Here is a 25,553-nt window from a genome sequence, read left to right on the forward strand (position 1 = left end):
CAAAAATTTCTCCCTTTCATTTTCTTCAAATTAAATATTGCACCATCCATCTACAAAAACAACACCGTCAAAAGATTGTATGACATCCACCATATCATCCTAAGATAAAAAATACACACAACACCTAGTAGCAACCTATAGGCAACAAAAAAGTGACAAATGAAGAAATCTTCGCTAGTCTTCCTTTCAAAGTTCCGAATCCCCCAGTTTTACGTCAGTATCTAACTCAACAAGTTCATCTTCATCTTCTGTCACAGTTGAACAACTTTGCCAATCACCATCTGATGAGTCCTGTGCATCATGATGTGAATGTGATGGATCTTTATTCATAGGGCGACTAAAATCTGTTGCAGTTTGCGATTGAGCAGAAGTTTCATTCTCAATGCTAGAAATTTCAGGTTCCTCTTCAGAGGGGGAACCGTTGTTTGGTGTTGCCAGAAACTGAAGAGCACTGGCAACATCTTTAATGAGCGGTCGAGTAGTATCCTCCTCTTGAACACACATTGCAGCAATTGCAATTGCTTGATACAGAGACTTAACAGGAAATTTCCCTTCGAGCAACGGGTCAGCCATTTTAAGGAAGTTCTTCTTATCCTTGAACAGCGGAGCTGCCTATATATTTTCAATGAGATATGCATCAGTATAGTGATTCTGTAGAGCAAAGTAGAGAAGAATTTGTGTCTCTGTAGTATTTCTAGTCTTTTTTAGTTTCCTATGTCAAATAGATCTCGTGATATTTCTCGTGACACGTCACCTACAGGTCTCGAGCAATTTAAACCAAGATTGAAAGAGTAGTCCTATAATATTTCTGTACGTAGTAATTACCTGAGAATAAAAGTGCCACCTACAAGTAAAATTACTTGTTAGTCAGGGTTAATTGCATAGACCCCTTTAGTATTACTTTTTGAACCACTACCCCTGTAGCTTCATTGTTGTAGATAGACCCCGGGTTAAATTTTTTTCACTCTTCAACACTCAGACAGACTCACTAATTTCATCAGGGGCAATATCTGCCAAAGTTTCACCAACGTTAAATAATAAATAAAAAAAGAAGTTAACCCGGGGCTCTATCTGCAATAATGAACCTACAGGGGTAATAAATGCTAAACATTGATATTAAAGGGGGTCTATGCGCAATTAACCCTTTTAGTTAAGTATGCTCGATCATATAAAGAAAAACCATGGAATTTGTACAATTTTAAGTATAACGTGGAAGAATTATTTAATTATATGACCATATGCCCTACATAAATGTATGTATGTTACTCTTTCAACAATAAAATGTGTAAACATCTGTTAAGCAAATTATTGAAAGTGTTCAAAATAATCATACCCATTCAACTAGTCTTTGCTCATTTCTTGGTCTTCTCGAATCCATCGCCTTTCTTCCAGTAATTAGCTCCAAAAGCACAACCCCAAAACTGTAAATATCTGACATTATTGTCAACTTTCCAGTTAAAGCGTACTCAGGAGCACAATAACCAAAAGTTCCCATAACTCTTGTGGATATGTGGTTCTGAGAACCAACAGGACCAAGCTTTGCCAAACCAAAATCAGCCAATTTCGGGTTATAATCCTGATCAAGCAATATATTTGATGCTTTCAGATCGCGATAAATCACAGGGGGAGTTGCAGTAACATGCAAATGCTCAAGTCCTTTTGCGGCACCTGCAGCTATTTTCATTCTTGTGTTCCAATTCAATGCCTTAGTATTTGGAGCTAAATCTGATACGAACAAACTAAATTCAGAAAAAAATTCTTTCTTAGAAAAAATGTAGAGGGATAATATTTTGTGATCTATATACCAAGAAGATGATCTTGCAAAGAACCAAGAGCCATGTACTCATATACTAGAATCCTTTGGCCATTATCAGAACAATATCCAAGCAAATTTACAAGATTTGGATGGCTGAGGAGGCTGAGCATCAGTACTTCAATTAGAAACTCTCTATTTCCCTGATATCCAGTTTTATCGAGTTTCTTAACTGCTACAATCTGAGGTAAGCACAAATATTGCAAGTTTGAGATTATTCAAAGTAAAAAGTTATGAACTACAGTGAAAGAAACAACAATGCGTGTATTACTTGGTTTGTCTCCTTCAGTTGTCCTCTGTAAACCTTTCCAAATCCACCTTGTCCTAGTAAACACTCTGGTGCAAAATTTTGTGTTGCTATTACAATTTCACGGTATGTGAAAACCTTTGCTGCAATATTACCATTACCAATACGAAGAATTTCTTCAGCTGCAGACCTATGCTTGCCACTATCTGCGTTTATAGAAATTTACAATGCTTTCGAAATAGAGATCATGTCACCATTAGAAATTCGCAAGATGTTAATATGAAGAGTAAACTATACGTTGAATCTTATTGTGTGTAGGATCAAGCTTGGCCAATAAAAACTTATAAAATTGAGTAATGCAATATTCTATCAGAACATGAAACTAGAAGGAAAAATAAGGAGAACATACCAGATTTAAAAGATATTGTCTTAACAAGGGAAGCTAAATGATTCTTTTTCTTCTTCTCCTTCCTCTTCCAACAATGTTTTTTCTTCCCTTTACCCTTGTGCACATTCTTGTTCTCCAAAGAAGAACAACATGAGCAACCACAAGAACCAAGAGCCTTTGAGCATGTTTCATTCAAGGGCATTACACTCTCTCTTTCTCCTCTTTTTCTTTTATTCTTTTTAGAGGATCTGAAACAAGAAAGACAACTTATCGTCTCTGAAGATTTTGCGCAAGTGCAAGCACAACAATTAATATCATTTTCTTTGCCTCCTATGCGTTTCTCCTTCTTCGGTGGCTTACAACAATTGAAACAACTCATGCACCCCTTTTCTTTTCTTTGATCATTTGATGAAGATGGCTTGCAACAATTGAAGCAACTATTGCACCCCTTTTCTTTTCGTTGATCATTCGATGATTTTTTACAACAATTGAAACAACTCATGCACCCCTTCTCTTTTATTTTTGATGGATCATTTGATGAAGGTTTCTTGCGACCGAAGCAACATGTCCCGCATTTTCCTCCTTTTCTTGATATATCTTCAGCACTTGATGATCTTTTACAACAAGAACAACAAATCCCACATTTTTCTTTCTTTCTCAATGGTTCTTCATCGTTTGATGATCCTTTACAACAAAAAAAACTTATCCTACACTTTTCTTTCTTTCTCGATGGTTCTTTATACCTTGATGGTCTCTTACGAATGCAACACCACTTGCTTCTTTCCTTATTTGATGATCCTTTCCCTTTTGATGATATTTCATCACCAAAACAACACAATCTCCTTTTTTTTCTCTTTTTCGATATCTTTTCTTCTGATAACCATTTGTCCTTTTCCTTCTTTTTCCAACATTTCCAGCTCTTTTTCGATTTCGATTGTGTCGATGATTTAAAACAAGATAAGAAACCCATGATTTTCTAAGAAGAAGAACAATATCTCATTGAAAATTATTGTGTTTGTGTGGATCGACCGATGAGTGGAATCACTCTTGAGCCGAAACCACACAAACAATGGCCAAAGATTCAGGAAGAATAAGAGGAGGAAAGAGAAACACAAAACAAAGAAATTTGTTATTATAATATCTTAAAGGGGCTATTTGAGAAAAAAGAACCCAAAAGTAAATCTTAGTAGCCATTGAGTAAATTGTTTCTCAAAATTCTCGAGTGTTTGTGGAGAAAGCATTGATTTTCGCGAGAAGCAACACAAACAACCATTCAATATTTTTTTGTCTCCCTATTTTTGCACTAATAAGAAATTCCAAAAATAGATTATTTGAGCAAAATAAATGCATTTTCTTGAACTGGAAAAAGAGAAGATGTTTGTTAAACCATATTTACATTAGCGTTATCAGATGACATGGTAGTCTTTTATTGGATCTTTCTTTCAGAAAAATAAAAAATGATAAATAATGGATGGATCTAGTTCAATTGTTCCTTTTTATTCTACTTGGCAAAAAAAAAGAAAAGTATAAGATCCAAAAGTGAGAGGCTATGAAAACTAAAAATCATGATAGAACCCAAGAAATTTTTGTTTCCTTGACATTTTCTTCTTAACATGCATAAGACTTTTTCAAGTATCTTAAACATTGTGGGTTTTACTATGCTAAAAGACTGAAGTTTTTGTTTTTGACCATTACCACCCACCGGTGAAGCTTACTTCACACAGGGCATAATCCATGAATATAGACAATCAATCATCAACAAAGAGAGGAATACTATCATTATCAATAGTTGAACCATCGAATCAATTCGAATTGTTGCAATGAAATCATTCAAGGATATCGAAGGTATAAAACTGAAATAAACAACATTAGGATAGCAATGATTAACTAATCAACAACGAGACCATGCATGAGGTGAATCAAATAGGAATATTATGAAAATGATAAGATATACAATTAGCATGGGAAACTAACACGCAGGAATTTCAACATATCTGAACAAAATGAGCTTAAAATTATAACTTCATTTTTATCATGATTTCTCCATCATATCTGAACAAAAACTGTACAGTTTTCACCTACAAACATATAGAAATTTCCTTTCAATCAAAGAGAAGTAATACCACCAACCATCAGCAAAATGCATTCAGCCTGCTTCTTCAGTCCAATTAACAACTCCTTTTTTCTGCATCTCCACATTTCTGCTATTGAAAATACACAAAAAAGAAATTTTAACTTGAAGGTTCAAACAGTATTCGAGAAGGGTGATGCTCTCTAAATAGACAAGGTGTTATTCTACTGCAATCACCAATGTAATCTGGTTATACTGTAAAGACCACCCGCTAGCAAGTGTCCCTCACACATGGAACACGAAAGGAAAGAGCCCCCAGATCATGGACCCTAACTTAAGAATTATTTCACAACAGCATCTGACCCTCAACGTGTTGCATGTATCACTGTCCATTTCCCGCAAAGAAAGAGAAATGGTAACCTACAAATGGCGACCCTAGCTAATTAAGATGCCGACATGTGTATCTCCCTCATAATCCAGATCATACGCACCTCTACAAAAGGAAGAACCATCGGCTAATTTTTCTAACCTAACTTCTGCTAGGGTTTTTGCCGCATTTACTATTCTTTAATATTTGGGAGAGATCCTAACTTAGACATTGAAGGGCGTACAGAACCTCCAATCCTAAAGATTATTCTGGCACTGCCTAATGAGTTGTTTCAGTCTGCCGGCTAGGGTGAAGATGGAGGAGTCCGACCATAAACAGATTCATCGCAGGCTCAAGTTTCCCTTAGTCATCCCCCTTAATCATAGAGATAATCCAAGAAATTTTACGGTGTTACAACAAATCTCTACCTTAGGAAGTTAAGAGTGTGTCTGCAACCAAAAAATTTCACAGGAGGGGAATAATTCAAAGGATCAATTGGCTTAAAATATGACATTACCCTGATGAGCTAAGCAACATGGACATGACATACAGATAGAAATGAAATAGATAAGCTATAGATACAATACCTAGATGAACAAGATTCCACGACACATGCACAGTAACTCCAAAATTTTCAAACACATGCGACCTAGGACCAAAATGTTTGCAAAGATACACCAGTTATCAGCTATGTGACATGAAATGCACGATCTCAATCTCCATCCTTCCACTCTAAAAAATTTCAAAAGCCTCGCCTAGAGTTTTCTATATGACTAAACTTTCCCTCCATGAAGACGTTTGATTCTGCATACATTGAAACAGATGTCTAACATGAAGGGTAAATTGTAGATCATCCTCTACATCCATACCTCCAGCGACACTTGTTATCCCTGAATTCATTTATTAGCACTTATCACCCTTGGGGTTGTCATTTTGAGAAGATAAGTTGGGGATAATTTCCTTCTGTCCCATGAATTGAGGTGTAGCAATTGCTAATAAATGAGTTGACGGTTTGTAAGTGCTACCGAATTTTTTATAAGAGAGAAGTTATCTGCAATTTACCTTAACATGAAATAGCCATGTTGCCGCAAACATGTTCAAGCATGATGCCTCTAGGTGACATGATAAACACATATGCCCAATTGAAATACTAAAAGTTCAAAATATGACACGATGGACATGATTACACACACTTCCATTATAAAATACTATGCATTCACCTCTACGTGACAAGATCTGGAAAGTCCAAATTATCGAACAATAAAATAGTATGTATTTACCTAGTATACAAGCTACAAGGAGAATGAGTGGATAAGCATACATGAAGACTTGCTTCATACAGTGACCAGCACAAAACAAAATTTTGACATATCACAACTAATATTTAACGACTTCCCATCACTCAGTTTCCGACATTTTCTTAATATACTTAACTTAGTGCTACAAAATTCTTTACACCAGTTCATCAACAGCCAGGGAAAATGAATTGTGATTAAGTGCAAGCACACAAAAATACAGTCTGCAAAATAAAGCTACGCTATTGAGAATAATATTCAGAAGTTTCAGGCTTATAACAATTTTTCAGAAGTGCTATTTTCCTGCACAATTTAGTCCACGTCATTGGAACAGTTTTTTTAATAGAAAATATGTATAAGTGAACAAGCAAAAGGCAATATCAAAACATTTGCGTTATCTCAATTTTATCATATATTGGTTCACTTACTAATGCATCCATACGTACTCTGTGGAACACCTGCAGGTTCTGAACATGATTATTTCTTTAGTAAATGCAGGTTAAAGAATCATGGTTGCAAAAGAAGTCTTCTTTGCAGAAACGACTGCAAGCATCACAAGTATCTAAACTATTAAGCACTATAGATAACTTTCCACTTATGCAGAACCTATAAGAACTTGAGAGGTACAAATGCTCGACTATTAAGCACTATAGATAACTTTCCACTTATGCAGAACCTATAAGAACTTGAGAGGTACAAATGCTCGACTATTATGGTGATGACGAAGAAAATTTGTTATGCAGAACCTATAAGAACTTGAGAGGTACAAATGCTCGACTATTATGGTGATGACGAAGAAAATTTGTTGTCATATTTTGTTTTCTTGTTGTACAAGAAAATATGAGAATGCATAAACAGGAAAGTGCATGCACATGCACCCACATACACCCAAAAAAATGCATGTAATGACAAGGGTGCACACAAAATTCTGACCAATACTCTTGCAGCTTATAAACCTCCATAGCATGCATCAATATGTCTTAACACTAATAGCAACCTGCAATAGCTCTAAATCTCAGTAATACCTAAACCCATTAACCCCGTCTTTATGTAGGATGATAGCAATCCAATGTGTACTGCCAACTGGAGGAAGTCAGCTGCTGGCGTTTGGGATTGAATTGTCAATCCACATGTAGGAGTAACTTAGTTATACAGTAAAGAAGAATACATGAGTGAAGGAAAAACTATTTCTTTACAAATACTATCATAATCTGATTGCTTTTGTGAACGCAAACTATAACAAATAATAGGAGAAGGAGAAAGGTTCCTGCCCTGGACAAAATTTAATCTACTAAATGTCAAGTTAAATCGCTGACAGATACTAGAGTACTTACTACTTATGAAGCATCATATAGAGATATAAAAATAGAAAATATACACATAAGCAATGTTTCTCTTTCTCACTTCATTGATTTTGTTATCTATTAAGGTCAAAAAAAATTGATACATCAAATTACAATTCCAGACCATAAGAGTACTTTCAAAATTGCATTTTTAAACATAGACGAGAAGTACGGAAAACAAATTTTATCACCTGCAATTTTAACATCATTAGCTATTTAAGTAAGCTGGGTCTGGATTGCAGCACAAGGTTTTCAGACTGAAAAAGAAAAAGTTCCACCTGGTCAATGTATTTCTTTAACATTTAATAGCAGAATCTGATGAACTAAAGTCAATAATTTTTGTCAGGTAGAAATCACAAGTAAAACTAGCTAATTTTCCTATAGCTATAAAAGGCACGAAGCTGATTAGCATTTACAGCAATAAAAATAAACATACATCACGAGTAACTGAATCATTAAAAATACACAAGTTTCTGGTTAGTGATGAACCTCAGCCAGGGATTCCAAACTCTTCACTCTTGCATGAATCAACGCAATTTCTTCCTTGAGCTTTTCAATTTCCAGTTCTGTTTCTGACTTTCCATCTGAAGTGCTTTCTTCCACTGCCATCTCAAAATTCTCTTCAATTTCATCTGTCACTATAGGGTCACTTACAGAATCTCCGGCACTTGTTTCCTCAATGTGTTCTACAGCTCCCTTGTCCTCAATGTCCAATTCATTTGATTTAACAGCTTCATGTTCGACTTTGAAATTGTTTAAGGCATCAGAATATTGTTCCCTTGTGTCTGAACATTCTTCAAATTCCTTCTTCTCAATGTCCAATGCATTCGATTTTACTGCTTCATTTTTTACATCGACATTGCTCAAGGCATCAGCGTCTTGCTTCCTTGTGTCTGAAATTTCTACAAGTCCCTTGTCATCGATGTCAAATGCATCTGATTTAAATGCTTCATTTTGGTCATTGACATTGCTCAAGGAATCAGAATGTTGTTTCCTTATGTCTGAAGATTCCACAACTCCCTTGTCTTCAAACTTCAATGTATTTGATTTAACTGCTTCATTTTCGACTCTGATATTGCTCAAGGAATCAGAATATTGTTTTCTTGTGTCTGAAGATTCTTCAACTCCCTTGTCATCAATGCCCAATGCATTTGATTCAACCGCTTCACTTTTGATATTAACATTGCTTAAGGCATCAGAGTCTTGTTTCCTTGTGTCTAAAGATTCTAATTCTCCACAAATCACTCTATTTTCTATAAAATAATTAAGAGCTGTCGTAAACTCAGGAGAATTTTTACACACATTCTTACTGTTATTTCTTCTTTTTTTAGTTGTTGAAAGTTCAGGAGGAGTTTTACTCAAATTCTTACTGCTAATTCTTTGCTTTTTTCGAGCAATCCAATCAGAGATTACAACATCATCTGCATCTTGCAACTCTTTTGTGTAGCAACATTGTAGAGAGTGGGTTTTCTTCCGTTTCTTTCCTTTCATCTTCTTCTTTAACAACTTGCGAACACTATCCCACCAAACTGAGTACTCTAAGGTGACATCTGATTCAAAAAGTTTCGAAGGGACAAAATATTTGACATTATTCCCACTTATAGCATAGGTTCTCCAAGCAACCTCCCATGTTGAATTAGCCCGAGGAACAGAATGTGGTATATCTTGATCCAATCCAAATTGCCTTGATACCCGATGAGGAAAATATTGCTCAATACAATCTAGCCCAACTAACTCACAAGCTTTTATACACCGGGCAAATGATTCAATGCCTTCATCCATAGCATCATGGCCGTAAATCCACCCACCTTCATCCCTAGAGTATGAAGGATTACACCAATGATCCAAACAAGCTAAATAAGGCCGCCATTGGATTTCATCTGGTGATTTGATCACCGACTTTATAAATTGGTAGTCCAATTTTTTTCTCACACATTGCCATCTTGCAACCCTAGGCTCACCCAAATTCACAAAACTTGATGTTTCCGGCCTTAGAGCCAAGAATCTTTCCCAAATCCAAAGCTGCAATATATGTAAAGGAGCCCAAACAATAAGAGAAGGCGAGTTATTCACCGCGCTAGTGGCAAGGTAATCCTTCATTACTCGCAAGTCTCGATAAAGACTAGCAAGCACAGCAGGAGCTAAGGCAATCTTTGTCCCTCGAGCTAATCGAACAGCAACAGGGATCACATGGTACCCTACGATTTTTCCAGGGGGTGCTAAAAGCACAAATCTCGACAACCACATAGCCAAAAATGCAACATGCTCAAGCTCATCACCACTTCCTTCTACAATGTAATGCTTCATCCAGGCAGAGAATTCAGCTTTCTTGCTCTTGCTTTGGTTAAACTTCTTAACTTCTCCAGCCAATAGAGATCCTAACTCCCCAAGCTCACCTTCCAAAGGCCCGGAAACCCTAACGGGTTCACCGAGAACTGAAAACCCTCCAAGAATCATGACATCCTCTAAAGTTATAGAGGCCTCTGCCCATGGAAAGATGAAAGTGTTGGTCTGTTCACACCAAAACTTAACTACCCCCCAAATTGAGAGTTGGTCTCTCTTAAATCTGTACTTAGAAGCATTAATGGCATCCAAGATACCAACTTTTTTCCATAAATGACTGTAATTGGGCCTGAGCTTTTCGACCCATTTGTCCCAGGTTCTCTGAGAGCACACCCAACCTTTGAAACTACACTTTGGGGTCTTCAGAGCAGTGCAATGAGAAGAAGAAGGAATAAAGATAGGGCTTTGGATTGAATTTGAAGTGGGTTTGAGGAACCAACCTTTTCTGTTGATGGGTTGCTTGGATCCAAGGAAAGCTACCATCTCCTCCTCTCTCTCTTCAACGAGAATGTTATCCTTTTCATTTGCGGCCATTTTCTCTGCTATTTTGGTAGAAATAACGGGTTTGAAAATAAAAAGGGGGAAGGGAGAAGAACAAAGATGGGGTTTTTCTTGTTGTTTTTACAAGTACGGAAATTAATCCTTAAAAGAAAAAGTAAGGAAATTAAGGCTGTCGAGGATAAAAGTGGACTGAAGTTTGATGTTGTCCGTAGACCAGGGAAGTTAAGAGCAGCTACTCATTTGCTTCTTTCGTCTTTTAGTCTTTTTTTTTTTTTTACTTTCTTTTTTCTTTCCATTTATCTTCTTTTGGAATTTTGGCCTCTATTGCGGATAAATGAAGAAGTTAATGAGTAGAGAGTAATTAATTTTCTAATTAAAATAATTATTATTTAATATATGATTATGATTTATTTTAAATGAATTATAGAGCCTAAGATGATTTCTAGGAAGGGTGCCCTTCTTTTAATTTGCAAAATGAGGAAAAAATAAAAATGCATATACTTACCCAATGCGGGTGATTTGAACGGCTCCCATGATCTTGAGTCGATTCCGGAATGAGTTATTAAAAAAAAATCTATATATCCAATAGAATTACTATTTTGTGTTTGTTCAAAAGTGTAAAAAATAGTTAGAATAAACTTCAATGAGTAGTTAAAAATTGTTGCCTTCCTATAGTAATAAAAACGAATAGTCCAATCAAAACATGTATGCTGAATATATATAATTCACAACGAATTCTTAATTGCCATCACCCTTTTGTGAATTAGGATCGAAATTGGTGTTTAAATTCAAATTAGATAAATCTAATTTGAACATAAAGCTTCAAAAATATATTTGCTAAAAAGAATAAGCAAGTAACTTTCTTGCATATATATATCTACGCGTGTGTAAAAGAGGGAATAAAAGCCAAAAATCATCGAATGGTGCTATCATGTTTTTAGTGTATTCAATAACTTTTTGCTATCTAGTTAATAACCATCCATGTTAGGTGATCCCCTTTCAGCGGAAAAGTGAAAGGATAGGGACTTTTTTGAAATTTTTGTTCATAAAGAAGGAGCTCCATCCTTATCTCCTGAGGACCCTCCCTCATCAGGGCCCCATCATCAATCTTCTTCAGTAGCCAACTTGGCCCCAGCTCCAGCCCTACCCCAGCAGCCAATCTCCAAAGGCAAAAGTCCATTTGTCTTAGGACGAAGGTCCGCTTCTTCCTCCCTCTAAAGAAGAAGATCCAGAAGTTTCTACTGAGTTTATGGATGTCTCTTTTAAAGACATTAAAATTAAGATTTCTAAAGCTTCCTGGGCCAATCTCAAAGTTGTTTTTCCTCAAATCGAAGATGTTTCTCTGTTTCCGCCTTCTTCATCAAAGCTGATCAGGCTATCCAGATTAGCTCATCAGATTCCATGGACATCGCATCTTCATCAAATCCTCCCCCAGGCTTCGAAAATGCTAAAAGTAAGGTTAAAGTGGCTAAGAAGAAAGCTCCCAGTGGGCATTCGCTGCCCCTCCCATATAGAAGGCACCTTTCCCTGATGAAGAAAGGGAAGTATCCAGGCATTTCCAAGCACAAATCCTCCTCCTCAGCCTCTACTCCTCCAATTAACTCTTTTGATCTGGAGAAATTAGGGGAGATATCAGTGAACTGTGGTATCCAAGACCCGGTTGATCCCCTAGATCTGCTAGATATCCAAAACATGGAGATTCAAGGGGCCCCTCCTCTCTGAGAGCCCCCTTTTTTCCTCAAGTTGTCCTTCTACTTGTTTTCCATGCGTATCGGATCTTGGAACGTTAGAGGGTTAAACAACCCAGCTAAACATAGGTTGGTCAGGGATTGTATGGCTCTAACTAACGTCAACCTTGTGGGTCTGCAAGAAACCAAACTCATCTCCCCTAGTCCCTTCTCTCTTAGAAATTTAGGGGGAGGCAAATCTCCTCCTGGGTCTCCCTTGATGCTTCCGATTCTAGGGGGGTATTCTTCTTGGGTGGAATGACGATATTTTCTCTTGTTCATTCTCATCATCTGATATCTTCTCTGTTTCGGTCACCCTCACCCACAAACCTTCCAACTAGAGTTTTGTTGCCACCTCCATATACGCCCCTTGTGATTCGGTGGATAGGGAAGTATGTTGGTGGGAACTGGATAGGATTAGAGCTTCTCATGCCTTGCCTTGGGTGGTTTTCGGGGACTTCAACATGATTTTAAGCTTTGAGGAAAGAAGTGGTCGTTCTGGTTCTCTTAGAGATATTGAAGTTTTCCATCAGCTCTTCGATTCCATTCATCTTATAGACCTCCCCCTCAGTGGGAGAAAATTTACATGGTTCAACCACAGATCCCCTCCATCGCTCGCTAGACTGGATAGATTCCTTGTGTCGATAGATTTTGAAGCAAAATTTCCTCTTCTTGTTCAATTTGCCTTCTAGTCTCCATGTTCGGATCACTGTCCTATCATGTTGGACACAAACTCCCCTTTGAATCTCCCCCTCTTCAAATTTGAAAAACGGTGGTTAATTATCCATTCTTTTCCTCCCTTCATAGTATCTTGTTGGAACTCCCTCTATCTGAAGGGAAATCATCCTCCCCCTCTCCGCTTTAAGCTTAAACTCATTAAAAATAGAATCAAATGGTGGAAAAGAAACTGTTTTGCTTCCATATCTCAGCTTCTTTCTAATAATATGGCCCGTATTGACTCTCTTAATCTCTGTGAAGAGTCTAGAAGCCTTTCTCGTCAAGAATCTCAGCATAGATCTTATCTGAAGGATCAGCTCCTCTCTCTTGCTAAAGCTGAAGAGATTAAATGGAAACAAAGATCCCGTATTCAATGGTTAAAAGAAGGTGACAACAACTCAACTTTCTTTCACAAAATTGCTTCCTATCATTGCAGAAAAAAATTTATCCCTCATCTTATCATCAATGACTCCATTATTTCATCAGATAGTGACATCAAACAATCTTTTTATGCCTTTTTCTCAAATCTGTTCAAAAAACCTCCAGAATCAAGGCTTAAAGTTAATTGAAATCTTCTGTGCCCCCAAAACAATATCGATCTCTCTTCCTTTGTTTTTCCCTTTCGTCAGCAGGAAATTACAGAGGTGCAGTTTTGATCTTCATCCAGCAATTCCCTGCTAAGATGGGTTCCTATTCTATTTTTCCAGAGTATTTTGGCCGTATATCCAATCTGAATGTCATTGGTATTTCATCCACGGATCTTTGTACTCTCACCCCCCCCCAATTCCCCATACCTCAATTACTCTCATATTTGACTTATTCCTAAAAAGAATGGAGCAAACAACCCCAAAGACTTCTGGCCTACCAGTATCATCAATAGCTCTTGCAAAATCTTCTCAAAAAATTTGGCTAATAGGTTGAGAAAATTTCTGCCCCTCCTCATTGATAATTCCCAATCTGCTTTTTAATCTGGCAAATCCTCGCTGGACTCTTTTCTTCTAGGCCACGAAATGATCAATTTCTGCTCTTCTGGGAAAAAAAGAAATTTGTGCCATCAAAGTGGAATTTTTTAAGGCTTTTGACTGTGTGAACTGGGAATTCCTCCTCTTCCTTCTCCAAGCTAGAGGCTTTGGTCCTAAGTGGTGCCTCTGGATTCACCTCATCTTGTCTTCCTCTAAATCTGTTGTTCTAGTGAACGGCTCCCTTACAAACTTTTTCAGATGCTTCAGGGGCCTTAAACAAGGAGATCTCCTCTCCCCTCTGCTTTTTCTGCTTGTTGTTGATGTACTGAGTAAGATGTTATCCTGTAGTGCTGCCTTGGGGGATTTAACGGATCTTAACTTGAAGGGAGAGCTAAACTCCATCAGAACTATTCAGTTCGCTGATGACACCATCATTTTCAGTAAGGCTTCAATTCTGACATATCTGTTCTCAAAACTATTCTCTTCATTTTTGCTAACGTTTCAGGGCTCTGTATCAACCCCCATAAATCCAACCTATTCTATCTTGGCAAAATTCCTCTCAAAGGCAACTAATTAGCAGCTACTCTCAATTGCTCTGTAGGCTCTCTTCCTTTCTCTTACATGGGCCTTCCTCTCAAAAGAGGTTCCCTCTCTAAAAGAGAGTGGCAACCTCTTTTAGACTCTTTCAAGAAGAAGCTATCTCTCTGGAAAAATAAATCTCTATCTATCGGTGGTAGGCTGACTTTATTAAATTTAGTCCTCTCCTCCCTCTCCCTCTACTTTATGTCCTTTTTTAAGCTACCGATGTGGCTCATTAAGGCCATTGACAAACTCAGGAGGCATTTTCTTTGGAATGGTAGTAACATTCCTTCTAGAGTCAAATGCCTAGTTAATTGGGGGACTATTTGCAAGCCAAAGTGTGCAGGAGGGCTTGGAGTTATTGATATCCCCTCTTTCAACAAAGCTCTCATATCTAAATGGATATGAAAAATATTTGATAGAAGCTCATATCTTAGCAAAGTGTTCTTCTCCCTCTACTCCAAAGATGGTTCTAATCTCATCCCCCAAAGAGTTCGGGTTCAATATTTATTCATGATCTTTATTCCATTCACTCCACTTTCTTCAACTTGGTCAGATGGAATATTGGAGAGGGCAAAGCGTGTAGTTTTTGGCACAATAAATGGTCTTCTGCTAACTCTCTTTGCAGTCTCTTCCCAAAGGCATATCAGCTTGCTCTCTCCAAAAATTGCTGCACCAGGTCTCAAGGTTTTATGCTTCGTAATTCTTGGCATTGGCATCCTCTCATCAGAAGGGGTATCTCCACCTAAGAGAGGTTAGATGTAGACAAACTTCACTCCTTCTTAACCCTTATGTACCCCTGAGACTTCTCTGTTCCCGACGACTTATGGTGGCCTCTTCGCCCATCGGGGATATTCTTAGTCAAATCCTATTTCTTCTTTGTTATCTCGGGGGGTATCAAATCCCAGTTCTTCAATATGAATTGGAAATCTCACATTTCCATGAAGGTACATAAAAGTCCTTTTTTGGATTATCACACATAAGAAGTTGAACACGAGGGCAAATCTGGTCACCAAGGGATGGATTGGTGACCCTTGATGCCCATTCTGTTATATGGAAATTAAAACTCATGATCACATGTTTCTTAAATGCACATTTGCCCGCTCTGACTGGAATTCTCTTCTCCTCCATCTCCCTGCCAACTATTGGCCTCTCAACATGGAAGAATTGATTCTTCTTCACAAAAATCCTAGTCTCTGTTCGGATATTAAAGTCATATGGAAGTTGTTGTTGCCTTGTTTTTGCTGGCGAATTTGGAATTGCATAAACTCTCTTATGTTTAAGGATTCACAATCTAATCATCTCCATATTGCCTCTAATATTGCGAGATTCACTATTTTTTGGTCAGGTGCTGAAGAGGACATGCTTGCAAGGAGACTTCATAGGGCAGCTTTTAACCTTGGTCTTCAAGAGCTCGCTAAGAAGAGTGCCCCAGATGCCTCTGGTGACAACTTCCTTGCCGATCTCTAGATTTCCGCTGCTAGCCATGTTCCTTGGTCGTTGCTTTTTCTTTTTTCCAGCTAGATTTCATTTGTTGTTAGAAGAAATCCTCAAACTAAGTTGTTATACCTTTTGTGAGTTATAGACAGAGTTTACCAGTGGTTAGTTGTTTTTGTCTTTTAGTTGGGGGAAATGCAGTGAGATTTAGTTTGGTAGGTGACGACAAATGTCCGCTCATTGCCCGCTTCTTCTACCGTGTTTTCCCTCTCTGAAATGATGTAATCTCTTTTCCTGTATCATGTTAATATATATAAATATGAATAGGACATCTCACCCTGTTTTTCTGCTAAAAAGAAAACCATCCATGGATATCCTTTTCCTCATATAAACGGACTGATATCCTGTCTCTTGACGGTGATTAATTTGCTAACACTGGACTGTTAGGGGCTGTTTGTTTGCCAAAAAAGAAGAAGAAAACTAGCCGCCATGTCACCTTTGAGGAAATCCCCCCCATCCACATCAGCTTTTGGTTTCAACATATTTCCATTTCACATGTTTGTTTTATTTTTTTATTTAAGGAAATGGGGATGCCACCTAGGCTGCCATGTCACATTTCAAGAAATGTGTTTTCACAACAAAAAGCTGTGAAAATACTTGGAAATGTCACATCAATGAGTTTTTAATTAATAAATGCACTATTGGAGAGTATCATGATGAATAAACAATGAGTTTTTAATTAATAAATGCACTATTGGAGAGTATCATGATGAATAAATTTCTTTTTTAATGGGTCATTTCTCTTTTTCTTTTTAATAAATTTCTTTTTTAATGGGTCATTTCTCTTTTTCTTTTTCTTCTTGTCAAACAAACTAAAGAAATGAAAATCAAAAGAACTGTTACTATGGAGGCTTTTTTTGTTTTTTGTGTGACTTGGCAGTGAAAAGGGGAGGTTTCTTTGCGAAACAAACAAAATAAAAGAAAACTGGGAAACCTCTTGATATGTGTTGAAATCATTTCCAAAGAGGGTTTTTCATTTCCGTTTTTTTCGTGGAAATAGCCAAACATGCCCTTAAGAAATTTAGTGTTGCATGTATCCACCAACAAAAGAAAACCCTTATTCCCGGTTGAATTTAGGAAAAAATATTTGAGGAAATAAATGAGGTTTCCGTATTCAAACAAAGTGTTACTTCTTCTTCAATAAAGTAATAAAGAAATGGAAGATAAGCACGAACGTACATACAAGCCAATCCAAACGCTTTCTGAATTCTGACTATAGAAATTGCAAATGTAACCATTTCAACTCTCAAAGTGATTAAAAAAATTAAAATCTTAGTTACCTATTAGGATTGGGAACTTTAGCACCACGAACATAAAGTAGTGGAATAACAACCCACATTTAATAAAGATGACAATATAAAAAGAGATGAGATCACTTTCAATTAGACGGTAATTACGTAAGGTTCAATTTTCTCAATCTTTTATCATTAATACCACACCCAACAAATAAGATTATTTCACATTATTTCTCTTGGTTCTTTTTCAAACTTATAATCCAACCTGTTGCTTACATCTTCTTCATTGCTAACTTGCCACATCAGTCAAGTATCAGTGTTTTGTCACCATCAACTCCTTAATTGGAACAAATCACAAGTCTAATTACTCATTTATGTGTTATAATTTGTAAACTATACAACATCTTAAGAGGGTTAGATTTAAAGCTCTACATAAATGATAAAAGGATAGGAATAAATTCTAAGAAATCTAGATAAAAGGAAGCACACATCTATATCTATATCTATACTATATGTAAAAGAGGATTGCATTGTCAAAACTTTTGATTTCTATTTTTACCATTTTAGGTTTGAAAATTCTCAAATATGCCATTGGTTGTAATTAATCATTCACTAATTATATAACTCTTATTAATTATGCATTTTCTCACTTTTTTGAAACCTTTGGTCACATTATTATTTTATTATATAATTATGTTGTTTCAAAGAAAATTTAAAATTTATCTCTAATTTATCTTCACATAATATTTAAAATTCTAGTAAAAATTAAAAAGTAAGACAAATTCATTAGGTGTATGCCTTGTACCTTTTGGTTTCATCTCTAATTGAGGATTAATGTTACCTTTCATCTTATTAGCCTTTTAAAAATATGATAATAGTATAAAAAATAATTTGTATTTATTATAAGGGAAAAATGTGTACAGGCCCCAAAATCAGAAACTTCATGTGACGATGCCCCTCATAGTTTTCCCCATGTGAATCAGCCCATTGATGTGTGACACTTTGTACTGTAGCCTTTTTTTTATCAATTATTACATGTCAGCTAAGATAAAATCCCAAAATTATCCTTATCCTCTCTCCTCAATCCCTCAGACCCAGCACTCATATCATCTCTCTCTCTCATCTCCTCTCTCTCTCTCTCTCTCTCTCTCTCTCTCTCTCTCCCCTCTCTAAAACTAAGAGCTTTCTCAAGCTCGTCACCCTGGCCCTCGCCCTCCTCGCCGTTGCCGCCTCCGCTCAGGCCCCCAAGGCTCCCCTCGAGTTCGCCACCGCCTTCCTTGTCGCCGTAGATCGCCGCCACTCCCCCGCCGTAGATCGTCGCCGCCGAGACGCACAGAGGATTAATCCATTAGCTAGAAGAAGAAAAGAAAAAAAAGAAAAAATGTTTGACCAGCTATAAATAAATGAACGATTTAATTTTAAAAAATAGTCAAAAGTTTTGTCCCTATTTTTCCACTTTCACGAGACATCCACGTCTTTTTGGAGGAAGCTGAATTTGCAATAAACCTAATGTGCACAGTCTTTTTGTATTTTAATTTCGAACAAATTTTTAAAATAGACCATTTTTAAAACTTAATTAGCAAAATAGGCTGAAAAAATATTTAATTACCAAAAATCATTGTAAGCTGGGACGGTAGTTATAAATCGTTGTTATAAATGAGGATACAGTCATGTTTTTATAAATCGTTGTTAATTATATTTGATAATAGTTATACCTAATAATATGTTATTTCTAGATGCTATCGTGGTAGTTCTAGTAGCCCTCGAGTTAGTTCTAGCTTCTATTATCCTAGTTCTAGCTTGTATACAGCCAGTTCTAGCCCATACCTTGCTAGTTCTAAACCCAACAAGGGTTTTTTACATGTACACTTGTTAATTCTAGCTTCTAGCTTAGTTCTAGCTTCTATTACCCTACTTCTAGCTTGTATACAGCCAGTTCTAGCGCACACCTTGCTAGTTCTAAACCCAGCCTTTGTATTTTACCTTCACACTTGTTAATTCTTGCTTCTACGTTAGTTCTAGCTTCTATTACCCTAGTTCTAGCTTGTATACAGCCAGTTCTAGCCCACACCTTGCTAGTTCTAAACCAGCCCATGTTTTTTATATACACACTTGTTAATTCTAGCTTCTAGCTTAGTTCTATCTTTCATTACCCTAGTTCTAGCTTGTATACAGGCAGTTCTAGCCCACACCTTGCTAGTTCTAAACTCAGCCCGCGTTTTTTACATGCACATTTGTTAATTCTAGCTTCTACGTTAGTTCTAACTTCTATTACCCAAGTTCTAGCTTGTATACAGCCAGTTCTAGCCTACACATTGCTAGTTCTAAATCCAGCCCGCGTTTTTTACATGCACACTTGTTAATTCTAGCTTCTAGCTTAGTTCTAGCTTCTATTACCCTAGTTCTAGCTTGTATACAACCAGTTCTAGCCCACACATTGCTAGTTCTAAACCCAACCTTCGTATTTTACCTTCACACTTGTTAATTCTTACTTCTACGTTAGTTCTAGCTTCTATTACCCTAGTTCTAGCTTGTATACAGCCAATTTTAACCCACACCTTACTAGTTCTAAACCCAGCCCGCGTTTTTTTACATGCACACTTGTTAATTCATGCTTCTACGTTAGTTTTAGCTTCCATTATCCTAGTTCTAGCTTATATACAGCCAGTTCTAGCCCACACCTTGCTAGTTCTAAACCCAGCCTTCATATTTTACCTTCACACTTGTTAATTCTTGCTTCTACGTTAGTTCTAGCTTCCTTACCCTAGTTCTAGCATGTATACAAGCTAGAATTAACAAGTGTGAAGGTAAAATACGAAGGCTGGGTTTAGAACTAGTAAGGTGTGGGCTAGAACTGGCTGTATACAAGCTAGAACTAGGGTAATAGAAGCTAGAACTAACGTAGAAAAAAGAATTAACAAGTGTGCATGTAAAAAACCCTTATTGGGTTTAGAACTAGCTAAGTGTAGTGGGCTAGAACTGGCTGTATACAAGCTAGAACTAGGGTAATAGAAGCTAGAACTAAGGTAGAAGTTAGAAATAACAAGTGTACATGTAAAAAACACGGGCTGGGTTTAGAACTAGCAAGGTGTGGGCTAGAACTGACTGTATATAAGCTAGAACTAGAGTAAGAGAAGCTAGAACTAACGTAAAAGCAAGAATTAACAAGTGTGAAGGTAAAATACGAAGGCTGGGTTTAGAACTAGCAAGGTGTGGGTTAGAACTGGCTGTATACAAGCTAGAACTAGGGTAATAAAAACTAGAACAAAGCTAAAAGCTAGAATTAACAAGTGTGCATATAAAAAACCCTTGTTGGGTTTAGAACTAGCAATGTGTGGGCTAGAACTGGCTGTATACAAGCTAGAACTAGGATAATAGAAGCTAGAACTAACGTAGAAGCATGAATTAACAAGTGTGAAGAACTAGGATAATAGAAGCTAGAACTAACGTAGAAGCATGAATTAACAAGTGTGAAGGTAAAAAACGCGAGCTGAGTTTAGAACTAGTAAGGTGTGGGCTAGAACTGACTGTATACATGCTAGAACTAGAGTAATAAAAGCTAGAACTAACGTAGAAACAAGAATTAACAAGTGTGAAGTTAAAATACGAAGGTTGGCTTTAGAACTAGCAAGGTGTGGGCTAGAACTGGCTGTATACAAACTAGAACTAGGATAATAGAAGTTAGAACTAAGCTAGAAGTAAGAATTAACAAGTGTGAAGGTAAAATACGAAGGCTGGGTTTAGAACTAGCAAGGTGTGGGCTAGAACTGCCTGTATACAGGCTAGAACTGCCTGTATACAAGCTAGAATTAACAAGTATACAGGCTAGAACTAACTAAGCTAGAATTAACTAAGCTAGAATATACAGGCTAGAACTAGGGTAATAGAAGCTAGAACTAAGCTAGAAGCTAGAATTAACAAGTGTGCGTGTAAAAAACACAGGCTGGGTTTAGAACTAACAAGGTATGGGCTAGAACTGGATGTATACAAGCTAGAACTAGGGTAATAAAAGCTAGAACTAAGCTAAAAGATAGAATTAATAAGTGTGCATGTAAAAAACACGGACTGCGTTTAGAACTAGCAAGGTGTGGGCTAGAACTGGCTGTATATAAGCTAGAACAAGGGTAATAGAATCTAGAACTAACGTAGAAGCAAGAATTAACAAGTGTGAAGGTTAAATACGAAGGCTAGGTTTAGAACTAGTAAGGTGTGGGCTAGAAGTGGCTGTATACAAGCTAGAACTAGGGTAATAGAAGCTATAACTAAGCTAGAAGCTAGAATTAACAAGTGTGCATGTAAAAAACACGGGCTGGGTTTAGAACTAGCAATGTGTGGGCTAGAACTGGCTGTATACAAGCTAGAACTAGGGTAATAGAAGCTAAAACTAACGTAGAAGTAAAAATTAACAAGTGTGAAGGTAAAATACGAAGGCTGGGTTTGGAACTAGCAAGGTGTGGGCTAAAACTGGCTGTATACAAGCTAGAACTAGGGTAATAGATGCTAGAACTAACGTAGAAGCATGAATTAACAAGTGTGAAGGTAAAAAACACATGCTGAGTTTAGAACTAGTAAGGTGTGAGCTAGAACTGGCTGTATACAAGCTAGAACTAGGGTAATAGAAGCTAGAACTAAGCTAGAAGCAAAAATAACAAGTAGCGGTTAGAACTAACTTAGTAGTCAGAATTAACAATTGTAGCAGCTAGAACTAACTCGAGGGCTACTAGAACTACCACGATAGCATCTAGAAATAACATATCATTAGGTATAACTATTATCAAATATAATTAACAACGATTTATAAAAACATGCATGTATCCTCATTTATAACAACGATTTATAACTACCGTCCCAGCTTACAACGATTTTTGGTAATTAAATATTTTTTCAGCCTATTTTGCTAATTAAGTTTTAAAAATGGTCTATTTTAAAAATTTGTTCGAAATTAAAATACAAAAAGACTGCGCACATTAGGTTTATTGCAAATTCAGCTTCCTCCAAAAAGGCGTGGATGTCTCGTGAAAGTGGAAAAATAGGGACAAAACTTTTGACTATTTTTTAAAATTAAATCATTCATTTATTTGTAGCTGGTCAAACATTTTTTCTTTTTTTTTCTTTTCTTCTTCTAGCTAATGGATTAACTCTATGCGTCTCGGTCTGGTGACTAAAAAAACATCCATAACAGAATCGGTCACAATTTACAAATACAGAGAGAGAGAGAGAGAGAGAGAGAGAGAGAGGAGATGAGAGAGAGAGAGAGGATATGTGTGTTGGGTCTGAGGGATTGAGGAGAGAGGATAAGGATAATTTGGGAATTTTAGCTTAGCTGGCATGTAATAATTGATAAAAAAAGGTTGCGGTACAAAGTGTCACACATCAAGGGGATGATTCACATGGGGAAAACTATGAGGGGCCTCGTCACATGAAGTTTCTGCTTTTGGGGCTTGTACACATTTTTCCCTTATTATAATTTTAATAGTATAATGATTTAATAGTATTTTTAAAATTAATAAATTATACTATAATTTATTAATTATGCAATTTAGTAAATTATTTACTAATAGTATAATAAATTCATTATTAAATTAAAATGTAGTTGCTAATATTATTATAAGTATGCTAGGTATAATATTTATATTTAAAAAGTGAAGAAATTATTTAATATATAATAATTATTTTATAAAGTATGAATAAATTATAATAATTATCTAAACTATAATAGTTAATCATTCAATTCTTTATACATGATTTTATCATATAATTTATTCTTTTAAATAAAATTGAAATTGCTCATAATTTATATTGTTATGCAAGTCATTTTATTATTTTGCGGCCAACAAAAAATTGTAAAACATAAAACAAAGTAAGTATGCACTTGTGCAAAGCACGTGCACTATACTAGTTATAGAAAGCAAAATTATAGGATATATTTTATTGGACAAATTTTTAAAAACGACTGTTTTTAAAATTTAATTAGTGAAACCGACCGCTCAAAAAAAATTGAGCAAAATCGACCAATCCCACTCTAAATTAAGCTCAGCATCTCGAAAACACAACACCTCTCCCTGCCTCCAGTCGTTTCCAGCCCCAACTATCGCCCAAAATCTCTGTGGACACACTATCGATTCCAGTGGCTGGAGTAGACCTGACAAGCGCAGCGCAAGCCGTTCGTCGGCATCGACCCCTTCCCTCCTCTCCACCCTCACACCTCACTGCGCTCCTCCTCACTCTTCGAGCATCCCCACATCCTCCAGCTCCAGCTCCTAGCCTCTCCACGCGTCCCTGAACGCTCTAGCCGACGAAGTCCTCGCCTCTCGCGCCCCCCCCCCCCCGACGTCCCTCCCCCCGTCGTCCCGCTCCTCGCCTCGTTCTCGCTTCCTCCTCTGCGCCTTCAGGCCTCGAACCTCGTCTCACACTGCTTGAGCTTTCAATTCGTCGTCCCTCAACCGCTGAATCGGGAAGAACTGTGGATGCCGTACGTGATGCGAACGGGAGAAGTGTTTCTCAGAGGGGAGGCCCCGGCGAGGAAGGGGAGGGTGAGGTAGGGTTGACGTGGATAGGAGGCTGGGGTGACCGTTCCCGGTGCGAGGAGGCCGAGAAGGCGTGTGGCGGTGGCCGTTGAGGTGTTTGGAGGAGGCGGAGGCAGCGAGAGGCCGGGATATGGTAGGAGAGCGGATATGGTAACTGAGTGACTCGGAAAGTCATCGGTGTCGTTTTTTTTTTAAAATTTTGGGAGAACTGCACGGGACTACTAGTCCCGTGCAGTTGAAACGGTCGTTTTTGCTCAATTTTTTTTTTGGAGGGGGTCGGTTTCACTAATTAAATTTTAAAAACAGTCGCTTTTAAAATTTTGTCCTTTTTTATTTCTCCTTTTCTAAGTCCACATTTTGAAGTTGAATGATTTTAAATACTATTCTTCTCATACAAAATTTTCGTGAGTTCGAAGTAGTGTTGGGTACACCATATAAAAAAGGTGGGGTACATAAGCGATTTTCTTTTTGTTCGCCAAAAATCTAATCAAATTATTTAATTTTAATTTAAGTGCTTTATATTGATCAAGATCTCCTTTATTAAGAAGAGTGATTTATTCAAAGTTTTTACTCTTAACTAATTCCAATTGAAATCTACCACTGATTATATAGCATGACCAAACTTTTTTACTTAACTTACTCAAAAGTTTTTTTTTAATATCACAAGCAAATAACAGACATAAGATATCATTATAAGTGTTTGACGCTACAGAAGAGACTTAGAAAATAGAATAGCCTTATCCAAGTTTACAAACTGGGAGAAGACCAAGATAATGGAGTTTCCAAGGGAATATCCAATTTAATTTCCATCTGACTAATTTTTTATGTTTATTTAGGAGAATTAGATAACTAACTAGTTATCACCGCTGCCACGCACGTGACCAAATTAATATATTTTTTTATATATTTTAGACTTTTCGTGTAATGCGAGAAGATAAAAATAAGATTTTGTTAGAAATAAAATACAAAATAAATAATTTATAAGAAATTGAATGAAATAGAATGGAATTTTCAAGATGTAGAGAATATTGGATTAACATGTGAAGGTGGAGAGTACTGAATTAGTAGTTATTAAATGTTAGAACTCTTAGAATTTGATGTGTGAAAAAAAAAATTATAATCACGTTATTACTTTATTAATATAGTAGTAAGTGTACCATTGATATTGATGATTTGGACTTGTTGCCTAGGTAAGACAAAACAAAAAAGGGAAGGGGGGAAAACATACACAAAACAATTGAATACATGTCTAGGATCATGTCGTGACGTCCGATAAAATTCTTGCAGATAAGTGAGAACCAAAGTAACTGCCAGCTCGTTAAGTGAAAAGAACATCTTGAGTAATAAAACAAAATAAAATAAAATAAACAATCAAAAATGCTGTGCAGTTCCAAAGAGAATCCAAACTCCATCGATCAGCAGTTTCAATATATATATCATCACATTCGTGCTACATCAAAAACTAATTAATCAAGAAACACCAAATGTCTTCTTCTCCTCCATCATGGATACTGATTCCAATCCTTATGATTCTATTTAATCAAGAAACACCAAATGTCTTCTTCTCCTCCATCATGGATACTGATTCCAATCCTTATGATTCTATTCACAGCGCAGGTTCGTGCTGAAGTATTCTCCTCCATCATGGATACTGATTCCAATCCTTATGATTCTATTCACAGCGCAGGTTCGTGCTGAAGTAATACCATTATGCAACCCTAATAAGTACCCAGATCAAAGCCCATATGCAGTCCATTTGTATCTGGTCCTCTCAGAGCTTAGATACGGTTACGTCAGCAGTAGCAGGCTCGAACCTGACGTCTATGGCCGAGTTGACTGCGATCCTGATCAAGGGGATTGCGTGAGCTGTGCCAATAGATTGCTCGATGAGCTCGAGGAGGCTTGTGACCATGACATGGGAGGTCAAGTTGCTGATGATGT

General features: G+C 36.9%; 3 protein-coding genes across 7 annotated transcripts; 1 reads left to right on the forward strand and 2 right to left on the reverse strand.

The window, feature by feature from the left end:
• Window positions 1-6: 6 nt before the first annotated feature.
• Window positions 7-4,275, reverse strand: LOC109827351 (serine/threonine-protein kinase PBS1-like). The gene is made up of 5 exons (XM_020394344.1): window positions 2,470-4,275; window positions 2,085-2,266; window positions 1,806-1,995; window positions 1,334-1,725; window positions 7-612 (listed from the first exon to the last, which is right to left on the reverse strand). Exons 1-5 carry the CDS (start codon window positions 3,416-3,418, stop codon window positions 187-189), a joined length of 2,139 nt encoding a protein of 712 aa, XP_020249933.1. The 5' UTR covers window positions 3,419-4,275; the 3' UTR covers window positions 7-186.
• Window positions 4,276-4,495: 220 nt separating this feature from the next.
• On the reverse strand, window positions 4,496-10,567 carry LOC109827349. Of its 3 annotated transcripts, none has more exons than XM_020394343.1 (2): window positions 8,014-10,567; window positions 4,496-4,649 (listed from the first exon to the last, which is right to left on the reverse strand). In XM_020394343.1, exons 1-2 carry the CDS (start codon window positions 10,399-10,401, stop codon window positions 4,617-4,619), a joined length of 2,421 nt encoding a protein of 806 aa, XP_020249932.1. In that variant the 5' UTR covers window positions 10,402-10,567; the 3' UTR covers window positions 4,496-4,616. The 3 variants fall into 3 exon arrangements, with proteins under 3 accessions (XP_020249932.1, XP_020249931.1, XP_020249930.1); XM_020394342.1 differs by having other exon boundaries at window positions 4,496-4,652; XM_020394341.1 differs by lacking the exon at window positions 4,496-4,649 and adding an exon at window positions 7,614-7,781.
• Window positions 10,568-11,832: 1,265 nt separating this feature from the next.
• On the forward strand, window positions 11,833-16,300 carry LOC109827353. 3 transcript variants are annotated; one of them, XM_020394349.1, is made up of 3 exons: window positions 11,833-13,199; window positions 14,123-14,214; window positions 15,702-16,300. In XM_020394349.1, the coding sequence occupies exons 1-3, from the start codon at window positions 13,162-13,164 to the stop codon at window positions 15,821-15,823; spliced, it is 252 nt and encodes an 83-aa protein (XP_020249938.1). In that variant the 5' UTR covers window positions 11,833-13,161; the 3' UTR covers window positions 15,824-16,300. The 3 variants fall into 3 exon arrangements, with proteins under 3 accessions (XP_020249938.1, XP_020249936.1, XP_020249937.1); XM_020394347.1 differs by lacking the exon at window positions 14,123-14,214; XM_020394348.1 differs by lacking the exons at window positions 11,833-13,199; window positions 14,123-14,214 and adding an exon at window positions 14,225-15,107.
• The last annotated feature ends 9,253 nt before the right edge of the window (window positions 16,301-25,553 follow it).

The sequence above is a fragment of the Asparagus officinalis genome, unplaced genomic scaffold (assembly GCF_001876935.1).
Source record: "Asparagus officinalis unplaced genomic scaffold, Aspof.V1 AsparagusV1_Un158, whole genome shotgun sequence".
Taxonomy (NCBI): domain Eukaryota; kingdom Viridiplantae; phylum Streptophyta; class Magnoliopsida; order Asparagales; family Asparagaceae; genus Asparagus; species Asparagus officinalis.

What these genes read in the sequence shown, in the direction of transcription:
- LOC109827351 (XM_020394344.1), bottom strand. Translation starts at nt 3,418, where the DNA reads ATGGGTTTCTTATCTTGTTTTAAATCATCGACACAATCGAAATCGAAA. An exon ending in AACTGAAGGAGACAAACCAA is followed by an intron (nt 1,996 to 2,084) that starts GTAATACACGCA and finishes TGCTTACCTCAG; the next exon opens with ATTGTAGCAGTTAAGAAACT. An exon ending in TTTGCAAGATCATCTTCTTG is followed by an intron (nt 1,726 to 1,805) that starts GTATATAGATCA and finishes TGTTCGTATCAG; the next exon opens with ATTTAGCTCCAAATACTAAG.
- LOC109827349 (XM_020394341.1), bottom strand. Translation starts at nt 10,401, where the DNA reads ATGGCCGCAAATGAAAAGGATAACATTCTCGTTGAAGAGAGAGAGGAG. An exon ending in GTTTGGAATCCCTGGCTGAG is followed by an intron (nt 7,782 to 8,013) that starts GTTCATCACTAA and finishes TTTCTTTTTCAG; the next exon opens with TCTGAAAACCTTGTGCTGCA.
- LOC109827353 (XM_020394347.1), top strand. Translation starts at nt 12,815, where the DNA reads ATGTTGGACACAAACTCCCCTTTGAATCTCCCCCTCTTCAAATTTGAA. An exon ending in TATTCAATGGTTAAAAGAAG is followed by an intron (nt 13,200 to 15,701) that starts GTGACAACAACT and finishes TTTTTTGGTCAG; the next exon opens with GTGCTGAAGAGGACATGCTT.